Source organism: Rhopalosiphum padi, chromosome 3 (genome assembly GCF_020882245.1).
Source record: "Rhopalosiphum padi isolate XX-2018 chromosome 3, ASM2088224v1, whole genome shotgun sequence".
NCBI classification, from domain to species: Eukaryota; Metazoa; Arthropoda; class Insecta; order Hemiptera; family Aphididae; genus Rhopalosiphum; species Rhopalosiphum padi.
In genome coordinates, this window is record NC_083599.1 from 44879368 (window position 1) to 44900489 (window position 21122).

A 21122-nucleotide genomic window follows, 5' to 3' on the forward strand; every position below is an offset into this window, starting at 1 on the left:
AAATTAATTATCGTAAGACTACTTATACATGACTTATTCTTTAATTAAATGAATTAATTTTTTTTTGCGATAGAGAAAACTCATTGGTGACTTAAACTTCCAGACAACAAATACATCACAATAATAGATTGACATTTTAATGGAGTACGATTATTAGATATTAATACAATTTTCTTTATTTTAACACATCAAAATAAAACTAAATAGGTTTGATTATTCTTAATATTTTATTTTTTTTTTATTTTCTTAGGTAATTAATGAATTAAATATCACAGTTGATGTAAAAAAAGTGTTTGTTTCTGGTATAAACAAGCAATCAGAACATGATCTTCTTGTATATTTTAGACAATTTGACAATATCACTTTTTTAAAAACAGTGAGTGATAAACTGATAAATATACTGGCAAAATTAAAGGATTTGGATTTATTAAGTATGTTGTCAAAGCTGCAGCTGACAAAGCTATTTGTAAGTAACATAAATACACATTCATAATCATTATAAATTAAATGATAAATACATTTTATTTTGTTGATTTAAATAAAGCGATCAGAAGTCATCTAGTTTCTTTGGGATATTGAACGTAGAAAAAGCTATTAAACCCGATTCACACTGTTACGGCACGGCACGGACCGTCACAGCATGTAACGGCACGACAAATCGTCCACATATTCACACTTTACAGGCATCGTCCGTCACCCACCGTCAAATTGTACCCACTAGCGTAGAAACTTCATTTTCAGTTGTTAGTTACACACGGCTAGTCTGTGAAGTACAGTGTTCTATACTGTTCAGTAAAAAAATTATAAAATGTTTCGTCATTTTTCAACGCCAGATTTTGCTATTATAGTAATTTTATTAGACGAAGAAGAAAACAGTAGAAAGAATGTTCAACAAAAGTCTGAACGAAAAAGAAAAATTTGGGTGCATGATATCTTAAAAAAAAGAAAAACTGAAGGTGAATTTGCAATCCTATGTCGCCAACTCGAGGATCACGAGGACAAGTTTTTTAAGTATTTTCGAATGTCCAGGTTTCAGTTTAATACACTTTACCTGAAAATAAAAAATGAAATTTCAAAACAAAATACACAATTTAGAGAATGAATACCGGCTAAAGAAAAATTAGGTGTATGTTTGAGGTAAGTGATATTATTATTTTAAGTAGAAATCATTATTTAATTTTTATTTAAGTCTATGAGCAACATTTATAATATTGTGCTACCTAGTGAAATTGTTATTATTTTAATCAAGTTCAAAGAACTTATAAGCATATATAATATATATATTATATAACCAATTTCATAGAAAATCGCACATTCAGAGTCAGAGCAAACAACTTCCTTTCAAATATGTTCATTCAAGAAAACGGTGTCCCTCAAGGATCGGCCCTCTCAGTCTCCCTTTTCCTAGTCGCCATTAATGACATTACTGAAAACTGTTTGCATCCCGTTAAATTCAATCTATATGCTGATGACTTCAACTTCTGGTGCAGAAGCAAAAGTATAAACACAATCCAAAGCCTTCTCCAATCTGCAGCAACTAAATTAGAAAACTGGGCAAAAAAAACTGGGTTCCAATTCTCCCCACAAAAACCTAGCTGTACAATATTCACAAAAAAAAGGAACGCTGTTGCTCTAAAAATAACAATTGATAGAACCGAAGTTGCTTACAGAAACTCTACTAAAATGCTTGGCGTCATCTTTGACAGACGTTTATCGTGGTCTCCATACATAAAGCAGTTAAAAACCTCCACCTGCAACTCAGTTAAAATTTTAAAAATTCTCTCCCATACCACCTGGGGTGGGGAAACAAACACACTCATTAAAATCCATAAAACATTAATCCAGTCCAAACTTAACTATGGCTCATTACTCTACAGAACTGCATCTAAATCCCTACTAAACTGGCTTGACACAGTTAATAACTGTGGCCTGAGACTTGCATTAAGAGCTTTTCGTAGCAGCCCCGTACTCAGTATATATAACCTCGCCGGCGAAATCATTCCCGAGATAAAAAGACTGGAATCATACCTCATATATGCAGCAAGATCCGCAAAATTAAACAACACCATCCACGAAAAAAATAATCCCCTTTTCTTAGAAGAGATGAGAAACTGCAACTTAGACATCTCGCAAATCATAAACAAAGAAAAAAACGTCCAACCTCCGTGGGCTAACGCATACGCAATCAATACTGAACTCAGTTGTTTGCCCAAACATCAAACCTCTCCACATATATTCAAAAACTTTTTTAAAAGCATCATAGATCACTACAAAGACTTCCAGGAAGTATACACCGATGGTTCAAAAACTAATGAAGGAGGAGTAGGTTTCTCGATAATATTTCCAAATAAAAAAATATTACACAAACTTCCTAATATTTGCTCCATATTCATAGCCGAAATTATTGCCATCCTAATATACTCCGTTTCACGAGAGAAGGTACACGAGTCGCGCATCCGACTGCCGCCGTCAAACAGCGCGGAGGCCAAATTTCCCCCTACTTTTTACTGCCCGGCGGCTAGCCAAATCGATTATACACCCCGATAACATTCGGTGTAACGTGTATACAGCGTACTATAGTGTTTACCATCACTAAAATATTATGAGTGATACAGGTATTTTTTTTGTTATAAAATAATAGTAAACACAAGTTAATATTTATTTAATTTGTATATTTTCAATAAATAAGAATAAGAATGTATAAAAAAAAATAATAAGTACTTAATATTTCATATTAGTCGGAATCCGAAGTTGTCTCCCCTGTTATTGTGAGTACATGAGTGGTTGAAGCATTTTCTTCTAACATTTCTTCTGAAATACAATCAATATCCCACATCTTGTTTTCTTCTGCGATGGTGTGTTTTACAAAATTTGCCCATATTTCCGGAGAAACTTTTTTAACTCCATCTATCAACAATTGCCGTACATCATTCAATTTGTACGTAGAATTGTTCTGCCTCACGTGATTTTTTACCACCGACCATGCTAATTCAATTGGATTTAATTCGCAATGGTACGGTGGTAAACGTAGGACAATTTTATTATATTTTTTTGCTTCTTCGTCAATGACGTATTTATCAACAGGTCGAAACTGTTGAACCTTGTCTAACAGTTCAATTTTGAGCCATGTTTTGTCAACCTCTACATTCTTGTCTTGCAACCATTGAACGATTTTATTTTTTGTCCAAGACTTTGTTGGTATTGGGTCTTTTTTCACTAAATGGTACGACGCATTGTCCATCACTATCACAGAATTTTCGTTCAATAGAGGTAAGACTCTACAAAACCATTCAAAAAATGAATCACCATTCATTTCGTCGTGGTAGTCGGCTGAATTTTTTTTTTTGCGCTACGTATGCGAACGAGTCGTTGCCGACCGCAGCCGAAACATTTTACGATCGTGAACGAACGGGCGACATTGGTGGGAGATGCGCATCGACGGACGAAAAAACGTGTACCTTCTCTCTTGAAACGGAGTATAGCTACTGAGGTTATAATCCAAGAAGCCCACTCCAAATTCATAATCCTCAGCGACTCACTGAGTTCGATAAAAAGTTTACAAAACCTATTCAACCCTTGTGACATCGCATCTAAAATCCAGAATAATCTCAACAAAGCTTCCTTTTTGGGTAAAGAGATCATCATCATGTGGATACCTGGCCACTCAGGAATAAGTGGCAACGAAATAGCTGATGAACATGCATTCATAGCCATCAACAACAATGAAACCTTGCTTAAAAACCAAATGTCATATGCTGACGCAAAAAAACTCATAAACGAATATTCTAAAAATAAATGGCAAAAACTTTGGAACTCACAAAATACTAAACTAAACGAGATAAAAAGAGACATCTACCGGTGGACAAACCCAAAACTCAATCGGAAAGAAGAGACGGTTCTTAACCGACTTCGCATAGGACACACCAGAATCACTCATGATTTCCTTATGGCCAGAAAGGATGCTCCCATCTGCCAAACCTGTGGCACCGCACTAACGGTCAAACACATAATTGCCGATTGTCTAATGTATGAACATGAACGCGTCGACCATAGGATATCCTACCATCTAGACACCGCACTTGGACCCAATCAAGAAAAAATCATCGACTTAATTAATTTCTTAAAACAAACAAAATTATTCAATAGTATTTAAAACCTAATTATTTTAATTGTACTAATACCTATTATTTGTTTAATCTAATATCTTATAACTTTCTGTAAATAATTGTAACTAATGGCCTTTGTTGTCGATGTTATTGAGATCAATAAAAAAAAAAAAAAAAAAATATATATATATATTACATATTATATACTATGTATTAATAAACATTTATTATTATATTTATATTTTTTAATATTCTTTATTGTTTTTAGGTTTTTGGCAACGGGAGATTCGTACCAGACGATAGCCTTTAGTTTTAGATTAGGTCATTCGACTGTGCAAGGAATTGTAATCGAAATATGCAATGCAATTATTTTAAAACTAAAGGAAGAATGCATTAAAAGTCCCCAAAAAGAAGATTGGGAGCGAATGGCAAATGAATTCTTGGAAATTTGGAATTTTCCCAATTGCATTGGGGCTTTGGATGGAAAACACGTTGTGATTGAAGCCCCTCCAAACACTGGCTCATTATATTTCAATTATAAAAAAACGTTTTCAATTGTTCTTTTAGCGTTAGTTGACGCCCAATATAAATTTACCGTTGTGGATATTGGTGCGTTTGGAAAGAATAGTGATGGAGGTATTTTATCACATTCAAATTTTGGAAAAGCACTTGAAAAAAATAAACTTAACATTCCAAATGATAGAGCATTACCGAATACGAATGTTAAATTACCATACGTGATTATAGGTGACGAACTGACGAAGCTTTTCCATTAAATACTTATTTACTGAGACCATATCCAGGACGTCAAATGTATAACGATTTAGAAAAAAAAATATTTAACGAACGACTATCAAGAGCCAGAAAAGTAGTTGAAGACCGCCTTTGGGCAATTGACAGCCAAATTTCAAATTTATTGCAGACGGTTAAAATCATTACCAGAAAATGTAGATAAAATAGTAATGACAACAAGTATTTTACATAATTACATTAAACAAGATACCAGTGAAAATCATACCTGCAGTGAAGTAGCTGATACAACATCATTAAGTAATTTTTCGTCATTCCCAAGACAAGGAAGTAGTGCACAAATACAAACGTTTCAAAATCGAGATCAGTTTAAGGACTTTTTTAACTCACCGGCAGGCAAATTACCGTGAGAGTAGATAAACCATAAATTTAGTAAGCTTTTACAGACGTATTTTGTAAACGTATTCTATATATTCATATTTAATTCACTTTTATAGTAGTAACTATTTATTTTTATTTTTTATTTAACTATTTCTAAGTCATTTGTAAATTTAATTGTATATTTATTGAAAAATTCTTGGCGAATAAATATATATTATTATTATTATTATATTAATTATTACAATTATTTATTTTGGAAAATAAAAAAATATTTTAAAACACATTATACAGATTTTTATAGTAATGTAGTCATCGGTAAGTACCGTGGGCTTATATTTTATACAGCTGATAAGTGTTGATGTACATTCATTGCTATATTGGCTATTACGTCAAAATTACATACCAATTTTCAGCGTTGCCACGGGCTCTTGCAGAATGATGCACGGCAGCGACATGCGCTCGCATGTCGAATAGATGACAATGTGTCATTGTCAAGTGTGTTTTGATTTTTGTAAATTGGTCCACAACAATTCTCAATATCAACGGCCTAAGTGCATATCCACAATAACGGACACAGTTGAACCACTTTAATTTTAAATTAATTTAGTGATTTTTAGTGTATTAAATGAATACAGAAATGCTTATCGAATTAGTTCGCGAACGATCTTCCTTATACGACATGAGTGATAAAAAATATAGTGACCATCCCTATAAAGAATCATTATGGAAAGAAATTTCTAGTGAAATCAATCAACCCGGTATGTTCATAATTTAATAATAAAATCTAATATTTTAAATCAAAAAAAATGCTTCATCTTATATACACAACTCAAAACTCCAATTTTTCGTATTTTTGCACAACGGACAACCACAGTAGGTAATACAAAATTCATTCTTATCAATCTTATCAAGTGATTTCGTTTCAAGTTTTCTTTCCAAAAATACGAATAAAATTACATTTATAACCAAGGCCTGATTTAATAAAATTAGTGTACAATCTTTTTGGGGGCCCTCAAGTCAAAAAAATGTTCTAGAAAAAATAGTATACTCTATGGTTAAAAGTGTTAAATGTCAAAATACCAATCTCAAAACTCATAAAAGATTTGTACGTTATTTCATGTACTATAAATACAATTTAGTTACTTGGTCTAGTAAATTAAGGACAATGAAAAGACAATACTAATTAAATAACTTAACAAAATTATATTATATTAAAATTATTAAAAATATTTCAGGATTTTATTATATGAATTTAAATTAAAATAATTAATTTTCAGTCTTTTATAAAATTATAAAAATGGAAAATAACTTATTAATTTAACAATTTATTTTATACAATTAAAATGAAATACAAAATGACCAATTTCTATAATTTCTATTTTTATAACATTTTATCATAAAAAATTTTAAATTAGTTATTAGGTATCAAATATTTCCGATGTTCAAACACTTTTCTATTATTATTATTTTAATATTTTGTGATGGTAAATGATTAGCACTGGGGTTTGGAATGACAAAAATAACCAAAATTCAACTGACAATTTAATGATAAGAATATACTAAACTTTGAACATTGACATTTTAGAAAATACATTTTTGTGGAATTAATTTAAAAAAAAAACAATTTTCTACAACTTACAGAGCCCGGGGCCCCCCAGAAATTGGAGGCAAAGTGCAAGTGCTCCATCTGCACTTGCATAAATCAGGGCCTGTTTATAACATAAATATTATTATTACTAAAATTAATTAAAATGTAAAAATTAAATGTTTAGTGGTATTTAATATTTAAATCAATTTTATATTCCATATATGAAAGTTAAATTTAAAAAGTAGACCTTACAACTTCTAGCTGAACCATTTGCTGTCAGATAACGATTTAGTTTAAAAAATTCAAATACCAAGTGATTACAATGAGATTATTGTTCTTTTAATACAGTAGACATTTTTGTTAAAATTTAAAAAAATATTTATATTGAAATAAATTTAAAAACGACTATATATATTATATATACAATTATTTGTAATGTTAATTATAATGTTTTTACTCGTGGTCATTACAAACTAAAACATAGTACATATATTTAAAATTTAGCCTACATGTTCTAAATAAATAAAGTATTCTAAATATTTTTTTTTAGTTCAAACTTGCAAAAAAATGTGGACTAGTCTGAGGGATGGGTATAGAAGAGCTGCTAAAAAATCAATTACAGTATCAGGACAAAAAAACAAATTTGTAAAAAAGTGGAAGTATGCTGATGAAATGGAATTTTTAAAACCCCATATAAAGGAAAGAGATTCCATAAGCAACATAGACGAAGTAAGTGACGACGATGACGATTTATTCCATTAAGAGGAAGAGGAAATTCAAGTGGGGGGTAATAATGAAACTTCGATTGCGTTTGAAAACTCTACTCAAAATTTAGAAACATCATTTAGTACACAAACTCCAGTTCAACCACGACAAAAAAAATGAAAAAAACCAATTCATTAAAACCACCCGAGACTGCATCAACTACTCTTATGAAGTACATTATCGAACAAAAAAATGCCGAACAATCAAACCGAAAAAAAAGCGAATTTGATGCTATGGACTAATTTTTTTTGTCAATTTGTTCAACAGTTAAACAGTTCTCACCATATTTACAGCATCATGCAAAAACCAAAGTTTTTCAAATTATTTCTGAGTTAGAATTAAAACAGTTAAGACAAAATCAAACACTATCACAATCTGCAACTACTTCTAACCAGGACTCTTTACAACAACTGCAGTCACAAACACAAACCGTTCCTAATGTACTTCAACGAAATCATTTGCCAAATTTTCCAAACAATCGACCAATGACACAAACCTCAAATCACATAGAAATTCCTGATCGTCCAAACGCCACCAACACTGCAAGTCCAAATCAATTTAATATATTTGATTATACAACTGGTAATTATTACTATACGAAACCTGGTGATATGTAGCTAATAGCTATTGTTAAATTTTTCTAAATTTGCACTTTCCAGTCATTATTTATATACCTATTGTATTATTATATATTTTAATTATAAAATAACATTTTTAAACTTAAAGAATGAAAAAAAATTATTTAAAAAAAAACATTTCAATACTTAACCCTTCTTTTATTATTTTATATTTTGTAAAGACATTTTTTTTTAGTTTTGTTTTATTTTAAATTATTATTTATTTATAGTTAGAAATTATTTACTAAAATAATTTCTTGTACCTAAATAATACTAACGAGATTTTACTTTTTTTTATTATTATTAAAATTGACTTGCTCGATTTTAACTTGTTATTGTTATCATTTGTTATTGTCATTTTTATTTAGTTAAGTTTAAAAAGTTAAAAGATTTTTTTTGTTTTTGTTTGTTTGATTCTTAATTGAACATTTTTTTACTCTGAGGAATACATGTATTTTGTTTTCTTATAATATATTTTAGTGAAACTATTAAAGCTCAACAATTAAATATGTATAATGTATGTATTTATTTTATCATATTCTCCCTTGGCCAAACAACACACTCACCAGGAAAGAAGAAGTAGTTATCAATAGACTAAGAATAGGCCATACCCGATTAACTCACGCCTTCTTAATGAAGAAAGAAGACCCACCCACCTGCCCGACCTGTAACGATCTCATGACGGTGAAACACATCCTCACCGACTGCAGAAAGTATGAAGAACAACGTAAAAAATTCAACTTAACCCACCATCTAGCGGAAAACCTCAACATCGACACAACCAATATTATAAAATTCCTCAGGGACACAGAACTACATAAAAAAATATAATAAAATTTATCTAAATAATACGTATTATAATTTATAAGTATAGTATACCCCCATATAATGTATCACAAACAACTGTATAGCCACTATGTATTTATTGTATTATTAAATTATCTTAGCTATTAGTTATATCATTTATACTCATAATACATATGGCTAAATTATACCAATGTATTGATGTATTATAAGAATATATATGTTGCTAAGATATTAGTAAATAGGTACACCTATCTATAGTATGATACATATAAATTAGTTTGTACAGTTTATTAAAAGTACTTTGTTACCATAATATTTTTTATTTCTAAAAAATGTACAATATTATTAAAGTCAAACCGTTAAAGGATTTTGTCAAGGAAAATGATGATCCGAGACAGTAAGAATAAAAAAAATTGGTACTAAAAATTTGAATTTCTTTTAAACTAATAATTCCCTATAGAATTTACTATGCTTTGCAAGAACTAAACAACGCCTCTTCTATACGAGATTTAATAAAAAAAGAAAGAGAAAAAATGGATATCAAAATGGAAAAACTTAATGTTGAAATGAGTGAATTTAAAAAATACGTACATGATAAATCAATTGAAATGGAAGTACGATATGTATCATAATTATATTAATATAAAGGGACATCATAGTACCTACACATACATTGGTGATCTTAGTATATTATAGTAGATTTTTTTTTTTCCTCAGCTTATCGGTCCATTCAGGACCATCGCTGCCATCAAAATCTCTCTCCACCTCTCTCTCTCTGATATGCTGTTTCTAAAGTTGCGTTTTGGTCTATCATTTCTATATCTTTGGCAACTACGTCAATCCATCGGGTTTTGGGTCTTCCTAGGGGTCTCGTTTAATTTATTTTATTGATAAGTACATTTTTAATTAACTGTCCATCTGCCCTCCATGCATGTCCGAACCATTCTAGTCGTTTTTTCCTAATAAAATAGAGTATGTCTGGCTTATTATAAAGAGACTTTATATTTTCGTTGCTTCTTCTTTCGTATGTCTGTGTTTCTGGGTTGAAGATTGGTCCATAAATGGTTCGTAACACTTTCCTTTCGAACGTGATAAGTAGGGCACGGATGTTGTTGCATTTGCAACTTTTCTTCTACCTTTCCAATTTTATTGCTAAGTAAGTTTTAAATACGTTTCATGTAAGTACGAATTCAAATCTAAAAGTTTTAAGTGCAAATTTTTGGAATTTTATTGCAATTTTGTTGAATTTAATCATTTTATACAACTATTTTAGCTATATTCGAAACTCAGCAGTCTTATAGATAAGATAATCTTAAAAATTTCCAGTATAGGTATATAGTAATAATTTATTACTTTATTATTTTTATTATCTTTATTTCGATAATATGAAGATAATAATTTTGTGAAATGTGACTGTTTGACTTTTATAATCTGTTATTCAGTCACTCCGTGAATTTTGAGCTATCGTGTTCTGTTATTATTCTGTAAATATGCCAAAAATAAGGCCAACTAATTCCATTGTTTTAAAAAAATACGTATTAGAATTTGGTGAGAATGTGTTTTCATGTGATGAATCTGTACTTTTCTGTAAATTGTGCGAAACAAAAGTAAATGCTGAACGGAGGTATACAGTTACACACCATATTGAAACTGCAAAGCATCAGCGGGCGGTTAATCGACAAAATACCACCAAAATGTCTATATCACAACTTCAGGTAACAACATTTACAAAAAAATCATCATTTTCTAAAAACTTGTGTAAGGCCATGTTATCCGCCAATATTCCGTTGCATAAAATTAATAATTCAGAATTTCGTTTATTTTTGGAAACATATACGAATAGAGACATTCCGAGTGAATCTACGTTACGCAAAAATTACGTAGATGAGGTGTACTCCGACACATTAAATAAAATAAGAGACAATATAAAGGGAAATAAAATTTGGGTCTCAATTGATGAGACCACAGATGTTAATGGAAGATATGTGGCTAATGTTGTGATTGGAACACTTCAAATAGACCAACCCGGAAAAGTGTATTTATTAAACACAGAAATTCTCGATAAAGCAAATTATTCAACAATAACAAAATTATTCGATAAATCAATGTTCCTTCTTTGGCCCGATGGCATTCGTCATGACGACGTCCTTCTGTTTCTTAGTGATGCAGCTCCATATATGATAAAAGCAGGGACTACAATTAAAGCACTGTATTCAAAAATGATCCACGTCACCTGCTTAGCCCATGGTATACATCGAGTTGCAGAAGACATACGAGGAAAATTTCCAGAAATAGATAAACTCATTGCTAAAATTAAACAAATATTTTTAAAAGCACCAAGCCGAACTATTCTTTTTAAAAATAAAGTACCAGGTACACCATTACCACCACAACCTATTATCACACGCTGGGGCACATGGCTTGAGGCTGCTTCATACTATTGTAAACATTTTAATGAGGTAAAAAGTGTCGTGCAAGAACTTGATCCTGACGAAGCTGTTTCAATAAAAGTTTCACAAAATATTTTTACCCAGATTTCAACTTCAGCCGATTTAGTATTTATTCACTCGAACTACGAATTTTTGCCGGACGCGATTTTAAAATTAGAAAATCAAGGACTTCCGATAGTTGAAGCTATTGGAATAATTAAAAATGTTCAAAATAAATTAGAAAATATATTTTGTGAAATCGGAATTTCAGTCCATGAAAAATTCAAGAAAGTTATTGAAAAGAATATCGGATTTGAAACTATTATTAAAATAAATGATATACTCACTGATCAAGGAAAATGTTTCGATGGTTTACCAGAAGACTTAACAATAAACGATATAGCTTATTTTAAATACGCTCCACTTACATCGACCGATGTAGAACGAAGTTTTTCGAGGTATAAGAACTTATTGGCTCCAAATCGAAGAGCGTTCGAATTCGAAAATTTAAAACAAACACTTATAGTCCAATGCAATAAGGTTTAAAATTTAAAATATTTAATATGTTTAGAATACGCATAGATTATTAGTTAATATTTATTAATATAAAATGTAAAAAATATATTTTTTTGGCAGAATTAAAATAAAACATCTATAAATTATAACGAAATGTTGTAATTTTTAGTGCAATTTTTAATATTTTAAGTGCAATTTTCGGTATTTTTTAGTGCAATACTGCAATCAATTTTAGTAGTTTTTTACTACTACAACATCCGTGCCCTAGTGATAAGTCTTCTGCTATCACCTTTAGTCAACGACCAGGTTTCACAGGCGTATGTTATCACAGGTCGAAGGTAGCTATGATATAGTAGTATCTTTGATCCTCTCGATAACAGCTTAGACTTCAGGAGTTTGATAATACTGAAATAACATCTATTACCACTAGTGATCCGTTCATTTATTTCTGTATGCATATCATTTTTGTTGTTGATGTTTACTCCTAAATACTTAAAATTATCAACTTTTTCAAATTTATAATTATCCACTACTATGGAATTTATATTTGGTGGTCTTCTCGATACGACCATGTACTTAGTTTTCCCCTCGTTTACATGCAATCCCATTCCTTTACTTGCATTTATGAGTTTAGATGTTGAGTTAATGATTTCCCCTTTGGTTTCACCCATCAGCACAATGTCATCTGCATAGGTTAACATAACTTGTTCATTGCTTATCTCCAACCTTCTGTCATCGTTTGTGTCTCTAATTATTTTTTCGAGGGCTAAGTTGAATAGTGCAGGTGACAACGCGTCCCCTTGTTTAAGGCCAGATTTAACTTCAAAAGGATCTGAGATGCCTTGTATTATAGTAGATTTTAGGTATATTTTTAAATATTCACCTTGAAATACTAATGATGTAAAATTGTTTTTATTTCAAATTTAACCTTTTCACTGCTAAGTTTATATGCTAACTATATGCATTTAGTAAGGATAGATCTACCAGGTGGAAAAACAGTTTCTTATACCATTTTATGGTTTTTCTCACACATTCAATTGAGCTCAACAACATATCTGTTTTGTCTATAGCACCCATATTTTCATTATATTTCAACACAGATAGAGGTTTATTTACTTGGTTTCGATGATGATCTTTTTTACCAATAGCAATCATTTTATTTTCAAATTGTTTTGTCAACATGTAAACATCTCTTCTATCTTTCCACCTTGTAGCTAGCATAGTTGTTGTGTGTTGACTTTCTGTTTGACCAACTTCAAGTTTCGATGTTAGTTTAGACATTCCTTTACGATTTTTCCTAACAGTTTCAGTGACATTTGTTTTTTCTTTGTAAAGAAACATGGCTAACGAAGTTGAAGTATACCAATTATCAATGAATAGCTTGTGACCTTTTTTCAAGTATGGCTTCATCAATGTATTTACCACAGCTCCACAGGTTTATTTAATTATTATTTAGTTTATACCCGGAATATGGTGTTTGAATATTATATTTTTGGCAATACTGGTTAGTTTCAAAACTTATTTTTCCCAATAAATTGGGTGACACAAAAGCTTCAAAAAAGTCTAACATAGTTGACTCTTCTGATAGCTCAAATTCTGCTTTTTGAATTCCACTCTAAAAAATTAATCAAAAACTGTAGAATACTAATATGTTTTTAATTACATACAGTTATGTACTTATTTATTTATTTTTTATAAAATTATTATTATACCTTAGATATAATTTTCATTAACTGTAGAATATTCAGACATTGAATAATTTGATTGACTATTTACCAAAAACATTTGAAACAACTCTGATATTGGAGCTACATGATCACCCGATTCTTTTCTATCATCTCTATCATATATATTGTCAAAACGAATAGTTGAAAGCAAAAATAAAAACCGTTTCAAACTCATTGTCGCGCGAAATATGTCTCTACCAGTACCATCAGTAGCAAAAAGTCCTTCTACATCTTCCATGCCCGATTTGAAAATACCACATAAATACAATAAACCAATAAATGCTTTAATTTCAATAATGCCTGTATGCCCAGTAAATGTACTTGTGTTACCATATGAAATAGATAGTTCAGTTAATTTTACATTTGTGTAATCAGTAATTTTTTCAATCATCGTATTATCAAATAAAATGGTCCAAAAATCAATTGGGTTACTACTAGTAATTATTTTTGCAGAGCCAACTACACCAGGAAGATGTGATATTATATTATCAGATCGAGTACGTCTTTGTGGAAAAGGCTGTAAAGACCACTTGTACTTGTTTTTTCCATAAATAAAATTTTGAGAACGTACATTTTGTTCAACAGTTTCATTAGAACTATATTCTGAGCTATCAGTTTCATCTTCGGAAACTTCAGATATTTCTTGCTCGGACTCACTTTCATGATCCGATACAATACTCTCTGCATCACTAATTTCATCATCTACTTCGTCTAACCAATTAATAATAATTTCATTACTCATTTTTAAAAAAAAAACGTGGAAAAAAACAACTTGAAACTACGTGATTACTGCACTGCAGCTCGGTAATAAACGCGACTGCCGACTAATAATCAGAATATTATGACATAACACAATATTATCGTTCGTCACCGTTGTCGGCACCCCTTCCAGGTTTAAATACCAACACGTAATGAAGTCCGATAATATTCGTCTCAAAATAACTATTATTTTCGTAATGACAAAAGATAAGAAAAACCTACGTAACTGGTATCATCGGGTCTATTATGACCCGAAACCGCTATAAATAGCTTTTTTTAACGAAATACGTAATAATTGTTGATAACAAAAGTCGTAATATGTTGTTTGAAGTATTGTGATAAAATACAATGCATTTTACAGCGAAAAAAAGAACGACTTATTGTAGAAAAGTTAAAAACAAAATGTCATGGGTCTTTTTTGACCCGACGATACCAGTTCTTAGGTTAAAAAAAAAAAATATTAAAACTAACATAAAATATTTAATATAACAAAAAATGGCACCGGACCAGTGTGTGTATTTGTATTTTCTTATATGGCTATACAAGACCAAGATCTATAAAAAAAATATAGATATAGATCTTTATACATGCCATGGGGAAATAGGTTTATTTTTGTGTAGAGATACAAACGTGATGATTGTAAACCGTTCGGCATTCAGTTACTGTCTCACTGTCTTCGTTGAATTACGTTACCTATTTTGAGTTATAGTAAGTTTAAATACGGCGTTATTGTGAGTTTAAGTAAATTTGTGGTTTTTATTATGAGTGCTATATTAGGATACTTATATCGACATATTATACACGATCAAAAAATGTGTGTACAATTCTTGCAAGACCGAGAATTATTACCATCACTAAATGAAAATAATAATCGTTGTACCAAAGTTAGAAATAACGAAGAGTGTGGTGGAATATTAAAGACATGTGAGAGAACAAGTAAAACACGAAACTCAGATGGTACATTTAAAAATACATTTCTATTAAGTGTTCAAAAAGAGTGTGCCAAACTTATTGTTCAATTCGAAAACAAAATACATTTTTTTTTTACTTAGATTTTAATAATAGATGTCACAGTAATTTATCATTAACTGAGATAATGGAGTTAGTATGACATTGGACACATTTGGTACCAGTTCATCAAGTTGTACAATTTACTGGCCGAAATAAGAATACAGTTGTCGATTGGTTTAATTTATATCGCGGTGTGGATATTTATAAATTTGACAAGCGATCAAAATTAGGTGTAAAAGATATGATAGTTCAAATCGATGAATCATTATTCAAAGGAAATCACAAATAACACCGTGGTCGTCTTCGATTAGGTGATATTAGACCAAATGAGGTGACTGAAAGTGATAGTGATGATATAGAAGAAGATAATAATACAGTGGGTTCAAAAAATTATGGAACACGTTTAACTGGCTCGTAGGTTTTTTGATTCGGATGAAAAAAAAAATGATATTTTGGAACGACGTTTATTCATTGTAGATAAACATGACAAAGCAACATTACTTCATATAATTAAAAACGAAGTAGAACTAGGAAGTATAATCTATAGTGATAAATGGAGAGCTTATTCGTCATTAAACAATTAAGGGTACATACATAATAATTGTGAATCATCAAAAATGGTTTATTGATCCTGATACAAATGCCAATACCCAAACCATAGAATGTTTGTGGAAAATACTGAAAAAGCGATATGAAATAAGAGTAAACGGCGCATCTTCATTATTACCTAGACAACTTATAGTTAGAGGAGTGGTGGAGATTCTTTCTCCAAAACAAGCAAACTATATTTGACGAATTTATCATACATGAAAGATGCTTTTATGACATAAATTACGACGAATTCTTATCAGGCAAGAAAGATAAATTCAAAAGATAAATCACAAATGAATTAAGAATTATAATAACTATTAAAAATGTAGTATAGGTTAATACGACAATACCTATATGTAGGTCGCATACTGGGCCAAAAATGTATTGTAGCTGTGTAAGTCGCACATTGGACCGGTGACTAAAAAATAATAGTTTAGATGTACGTACCCATTTGTATATTAGTTGAAATTGTATACATTTTGGCTGGACATGTTTTTTTGGCACATCGCCAATGAGTTTTCCCACATTGACTCTCATGAGCAAAAGAAAATTTATAGTTATTAAAAATTAATAATTGTTTTCCTCTTTCCGACATTAACACTTCCGTTGCTCTTTATATTACGGAATCACGTATAATACTAGATTTCGATGGTATAGTTTGCAATCAACTAAACTATCATAATGTTTCGTAATCTTTGTAAACTACTATTTTGATCCATTTCATTTGATGACAATTCTATATTATCAAAGATATCAAAGTTTCATGTGCGCTGCAGTGTTAGGTATTGTAGCAATTTATATAATACTAGGGGCTGGTGAAATTCGATTCCAGTAAGTAGAAATCACCTTCGTCGCCTTCGAGGTGGTAGAGGGAAAATCGTTTCAATGGAAATTCGGTTGGAAATGGTAATCGTGTCTAGAAATCGGTCACTAAAAAATATGGAAGTCAATAGCCATCAGTTATTATTATATATTTATTAGTAAATATAAAAAATAATATGAATTATCAGTTATTATTATCATTCTGTGTAAAAGTTTGTCTTGAAACTTGCCAGGTTCTTTTTTGAATGTATAAAAAATTAATAAGTACGAAAAATAGTAATTGACTGTCTAGCTATCGATCTTCAACCGGTGCAATACCGTGTCCCGTCGCATACCCGGTTCTTTTTTGAATGAATATAAGAATAAATGTATACTAAAATAGAAATTATGTATCTAGCTATCAATTAATAGCGTGTAGATATATGTAAATAATAAGTACTTTGATTATACTTGTTTTTCTTCTCTACGTGCTCAGTTCAAGTATGAGTCTGGCAGATGTTACCAGCAATTTGTTAAAAAAGCCGAATCATCCTTCATCTCAAAACCTAAATCTTTCTGGGACTTTGTACGCAAAAACAAAAATAGAAATAATCTTCCATCTACAGTAAACCTTAATGGTGTCTCTTGCACCGACAATGTAGATGCGTCTGAGCTCTTTTCTAAGCATTTTAGTTCTGTCTTTTCGTCAACCAACATATGTACTGTGAATGCTTTAACTAATGGTCTACCCTATGACCTGCCTTCTTGTTGTTTTGTTGATATTGAATATGTTGAATATGGTTTTGCTAAGCTACGCTTGGTTAAGTCAATTGGTCCTGATGGTTTGCCAGGAACTTTTTTGTATCACCTAAGGTCGGTCTTATGTTACCCGCTGCTTCTCATTTTTAATAAATCTCTTAGTGAAGGTTTATTCCTGGATATTTGGAAAGTAAGTTCAGTCTCGCCTATTTTCAAATCTGGTGACAAGTCTAATGTCTCCAACTATCAACGCATCTTCAAAATTTGCCATTTGGCTAAGCTTATCGAATCCCTCGTTCTACAACCGATTCAAAAGTCTGTGATTCACGTTTTTATTGATGAACAGTATAGTTTTCGTTCTGGCCGTTCTACTACAACATGTAATGCTATTTTCATCAGCTATGTACTTGATGCCTTCAGTAACCGCTCTCAAGTTGACGTAATTTACACTGACTTCGCCAAGGCTTTTGATCGTGTAAATTATATAGCCTTATTACAAGTAATCCGTGCAACCGGGTTCGGTGAACCGCTCCTATCATGGCTTAAGTCTTATGTAATGGGTAAAAAGCAATTCGTATAATTAAATTGTGTGTGTTCGAGTATGGTTAATATTACGTCTGGTGTGCCGCAAGGTGGTCACTTATCCCCGGTATTGTTCGCTCTATTCATTAATGGCATCAGCTCTGTATTAAAGAATTGCCGATTTCTCGTATTTGCTGATGATATAACATTATTCCTTCGCATTGATTCCTCTCGTTATTGTGATCTGCTCCAGAGTGAACTTAATGCCTTGGTATCTTGGTCTAGGCAGCTTGGTTTGGAACTCTGTATTCCCAAATGTCATTATATATCTTTCATGCTTTCTCGTAGTCCCATCCGGCATGATTATCTAGTTGATGGTACCAGTTTAAGTTTATCTGGTAGTCATGTAGTTGACCTAGGTGTCACATTTGACCGGACTTTAAGTTTTAATCTCCATATTGAAAAAATCACATGCAAGGCTTTGAAAATGCTTGGTTTCATAAAAAGAATTTCATCTGAGTTTAATATGTGTAGTTCTTTAAATGCGCTTTATTGTGCATTTATACGATCCCACCTTGAATACGGTGTAGTGATCTGAGACCCCCAGAATTTACGTGACTCTTGCCAAATCGAGCGTGTTCAGCGTAAATTCTTGAAATATGCTTCTTTTGTACTGCATATTGACTGCCCTCCACACGGTTATACACCAGTTCTAGTGAAATTAAATTTGGAGACGTTGAGTGCTAGAAGAAAAAAGGCAAATTTGGTTTTCTTATCGAAACTCTTGAATGGGGAAGTTGACGCTTTAGATATGTTAGGGAGGATTAATTTTAATGTTCTCAGTGCTAATTTGCGCAACTTTTCTTCTTTCCTGGTCCCGTTCTGTGCGACAAATTATTTATATAATGAACCCATTTTGCGTATGATGACATTAGCTAATGGATCCAATTACATCTAAGCAACTTCTTGTTCTAATTATTTTGTATTATATTATTATCTGTTAAATATTATGTATGTAATAGTGTATTATTATAATTAATTATAAATGTCATATAAATGTCAAGGGCCTGTCCCGTTTACTATTATAATAAATAAATAAATATTAATGTTATAATATTTCATAAAATTTTAATTTTAATAGTGGCCCAATTGCCGTATACCTATTATAAATGTAAAATTTTAGTAGCCCAATTACCGTATACCTTTTATTTTAAAAGGTAAATTGTGGCCCAATTCCCGGGCGCTCGAAGTGCAAACAATGCGATGTGGTATAACCCAAAAATCAAACATTGCGCAACTGTCTTACAAAAAAAGTCAAAATTAACAAAATTGATATGTAAATAACAACCGACGTTAATTATATACTTCAAAATGTTTGCAGCTGCATGCTTATAAATACCTTAAGAATAAATGCCTTAATACCTTATATACCTAAGAATTTATCAAGCAGGATGGGGTTTAAAAACTAAACCAAGTGATATGTATAGAAAAATGTATATTAGTAAATAATAAGTTTCCCAAAAGTCCCAAACCCCTTCCCACTTCGGGTATAACACTGAGTCCTATCGATATTGTAATAAAAATACTATTACATTGCATTTAAAGGGAAAAAGGTTCACTTCTCCACATTTTGTCCAACATTAAAACTGCAGTCTATTTTCATAAAAAATATGTTTTATGTTATATTATGAGTGTACGTAATATGAAGTACGCAGAATCATAATTTATATATCATTTTTTACTCCTATTCAAATGAATAAATATAATACGTCGAGTCACGATAACTCGAAAAACTTGACAATGATTTTTTTTTTACCTAGAAAAATAAATTATATATAAATAAATTTAAATTCGAGTTAGACATCTCGAATAATACATATCTAGAAGCGAATTTTTTCTCCCTTCAATTTCGAGTTATCGCGACTCGACTGTAATAACAGTTTGGCACATTAAATAAATAATATACATTTTATCTATAATATATAATTTTTTATGAATTAAAATATTAATAGGCCAATATGAATAAAATAAAAATAAAATACCAAATATTCAACAATATAATACTCTATAATAGATCTTCTTTTTTATTATGTTGCAGGATCATATACTTACAATTATTAACGAATGTAAAAATATTATTAAAAATGAAAAAATGGAGCAGGAAGATAATCGAAGAAAAATTAAATATATTGGTATTAACAAAAAAAAATTAGACAAAATCGTTCAGGATATAAGATCTCGTATTGAAAGTTATAAACCTTATGAGGTATATTATATTGTTATAATGTTAGTACAACAATATGATATGATAATGCAAAAACACCAAAAACTATTTCTAAAGCATTTCTTTTTCACGTTCTTTAATATAACACTAAATAGTACAACCAAATCTAATATTGTTATTTAATTATTAGAGGGAACTAGGGTATTATGGGTATTGGAGTACTTTTATATTTTGTGAATACTTCAAAGAGTTAACCCTTTTGGTACATCAAAAGTGGAGCTTGCATTTTTAAATACCAAGTATCAATCTCTGTTTATCTGATTCCAATTTTAATCAAAACACTCTATTCAATAGTTTCATTTTAAATCAAAGTGAATGTAGACCATTATAAGTTTACAAACGCAGTCAAATGATCAAATCAACTTAGATAAATGTCGATTAAAATCCAAAAATCAAAATACTGTGTAAAAATTAAAGATTGCCGTTTAAAAAGAGTATAGTTTGTATAACGCATGTTATCAACAATAGGGTGAACATTTTTATGATTTGCCAAATTGTGTACCTATTTATTATTTTAATACTTTCTACTTTACAATCTAAAACCATAGTATCTATACAATTCGATCTATTTATGTCGTCTATGATGTAGGCTAAAATAATAAGTGTTATAACTTACAATGAATCGGAGAATACTGAATATATAAATAAATAAATAATATATAGGGTGCGGATTTGTATGTATTTATATATTTGTCGCGAATGATAGTAT

At 30.6% G+C, this 21122-nt stretch overlaps 2 protein-coding genes and 1 pseudogene across 2 annotated transcripts; all 3 read left to right on the forward strand.

The window, feature by feature from the left end:
* Positions 1–261: 261 nt before the first annotated feature.
* On the forward strand, positions 262–4882 carry LOC132925103 (uncharacterized; annotated as a pseudogene).
* A 616-nt stretch (positions 4883–5498) lies between these two features.
* LOC132927947 (transcription factor Adf-1-like) lies at positions 5499–8243 on the forward strand. The gene is made up of 2 exons (XM_060992512.1): positions 5499–5995; positions 7376–8243. The coding sequence occupies exons 1-2, from the start codon at positions 5863–5865 to the stop codon at positions 7585–7587; spliced, it is 345 nt and encodes a 114-aa protein (XP_060848495.1). The 5' UTR covers positions 5499–5862; the 3' UTR covers positions 7588–8243.
* A 1103-nt stretch (positions 8244–9346) lies between these two features.
* On the forward strand, positions 9347–20536 carry LOC132925104 (uncharacterized). Its single transcript, XM_060989525.1, has 3 exons — positions 9347–9411; positions 9475–9628; positions 20228–20536. Exons 1-3 carry the CDS (start codon positions 9347–9349, stop codon positions 20534–20536), a joined length of 528 nt encoding a protein of 175 aa, XP_060845508.1.
* Positions 20537–21122: the final 586 nt, after the last annotated feature.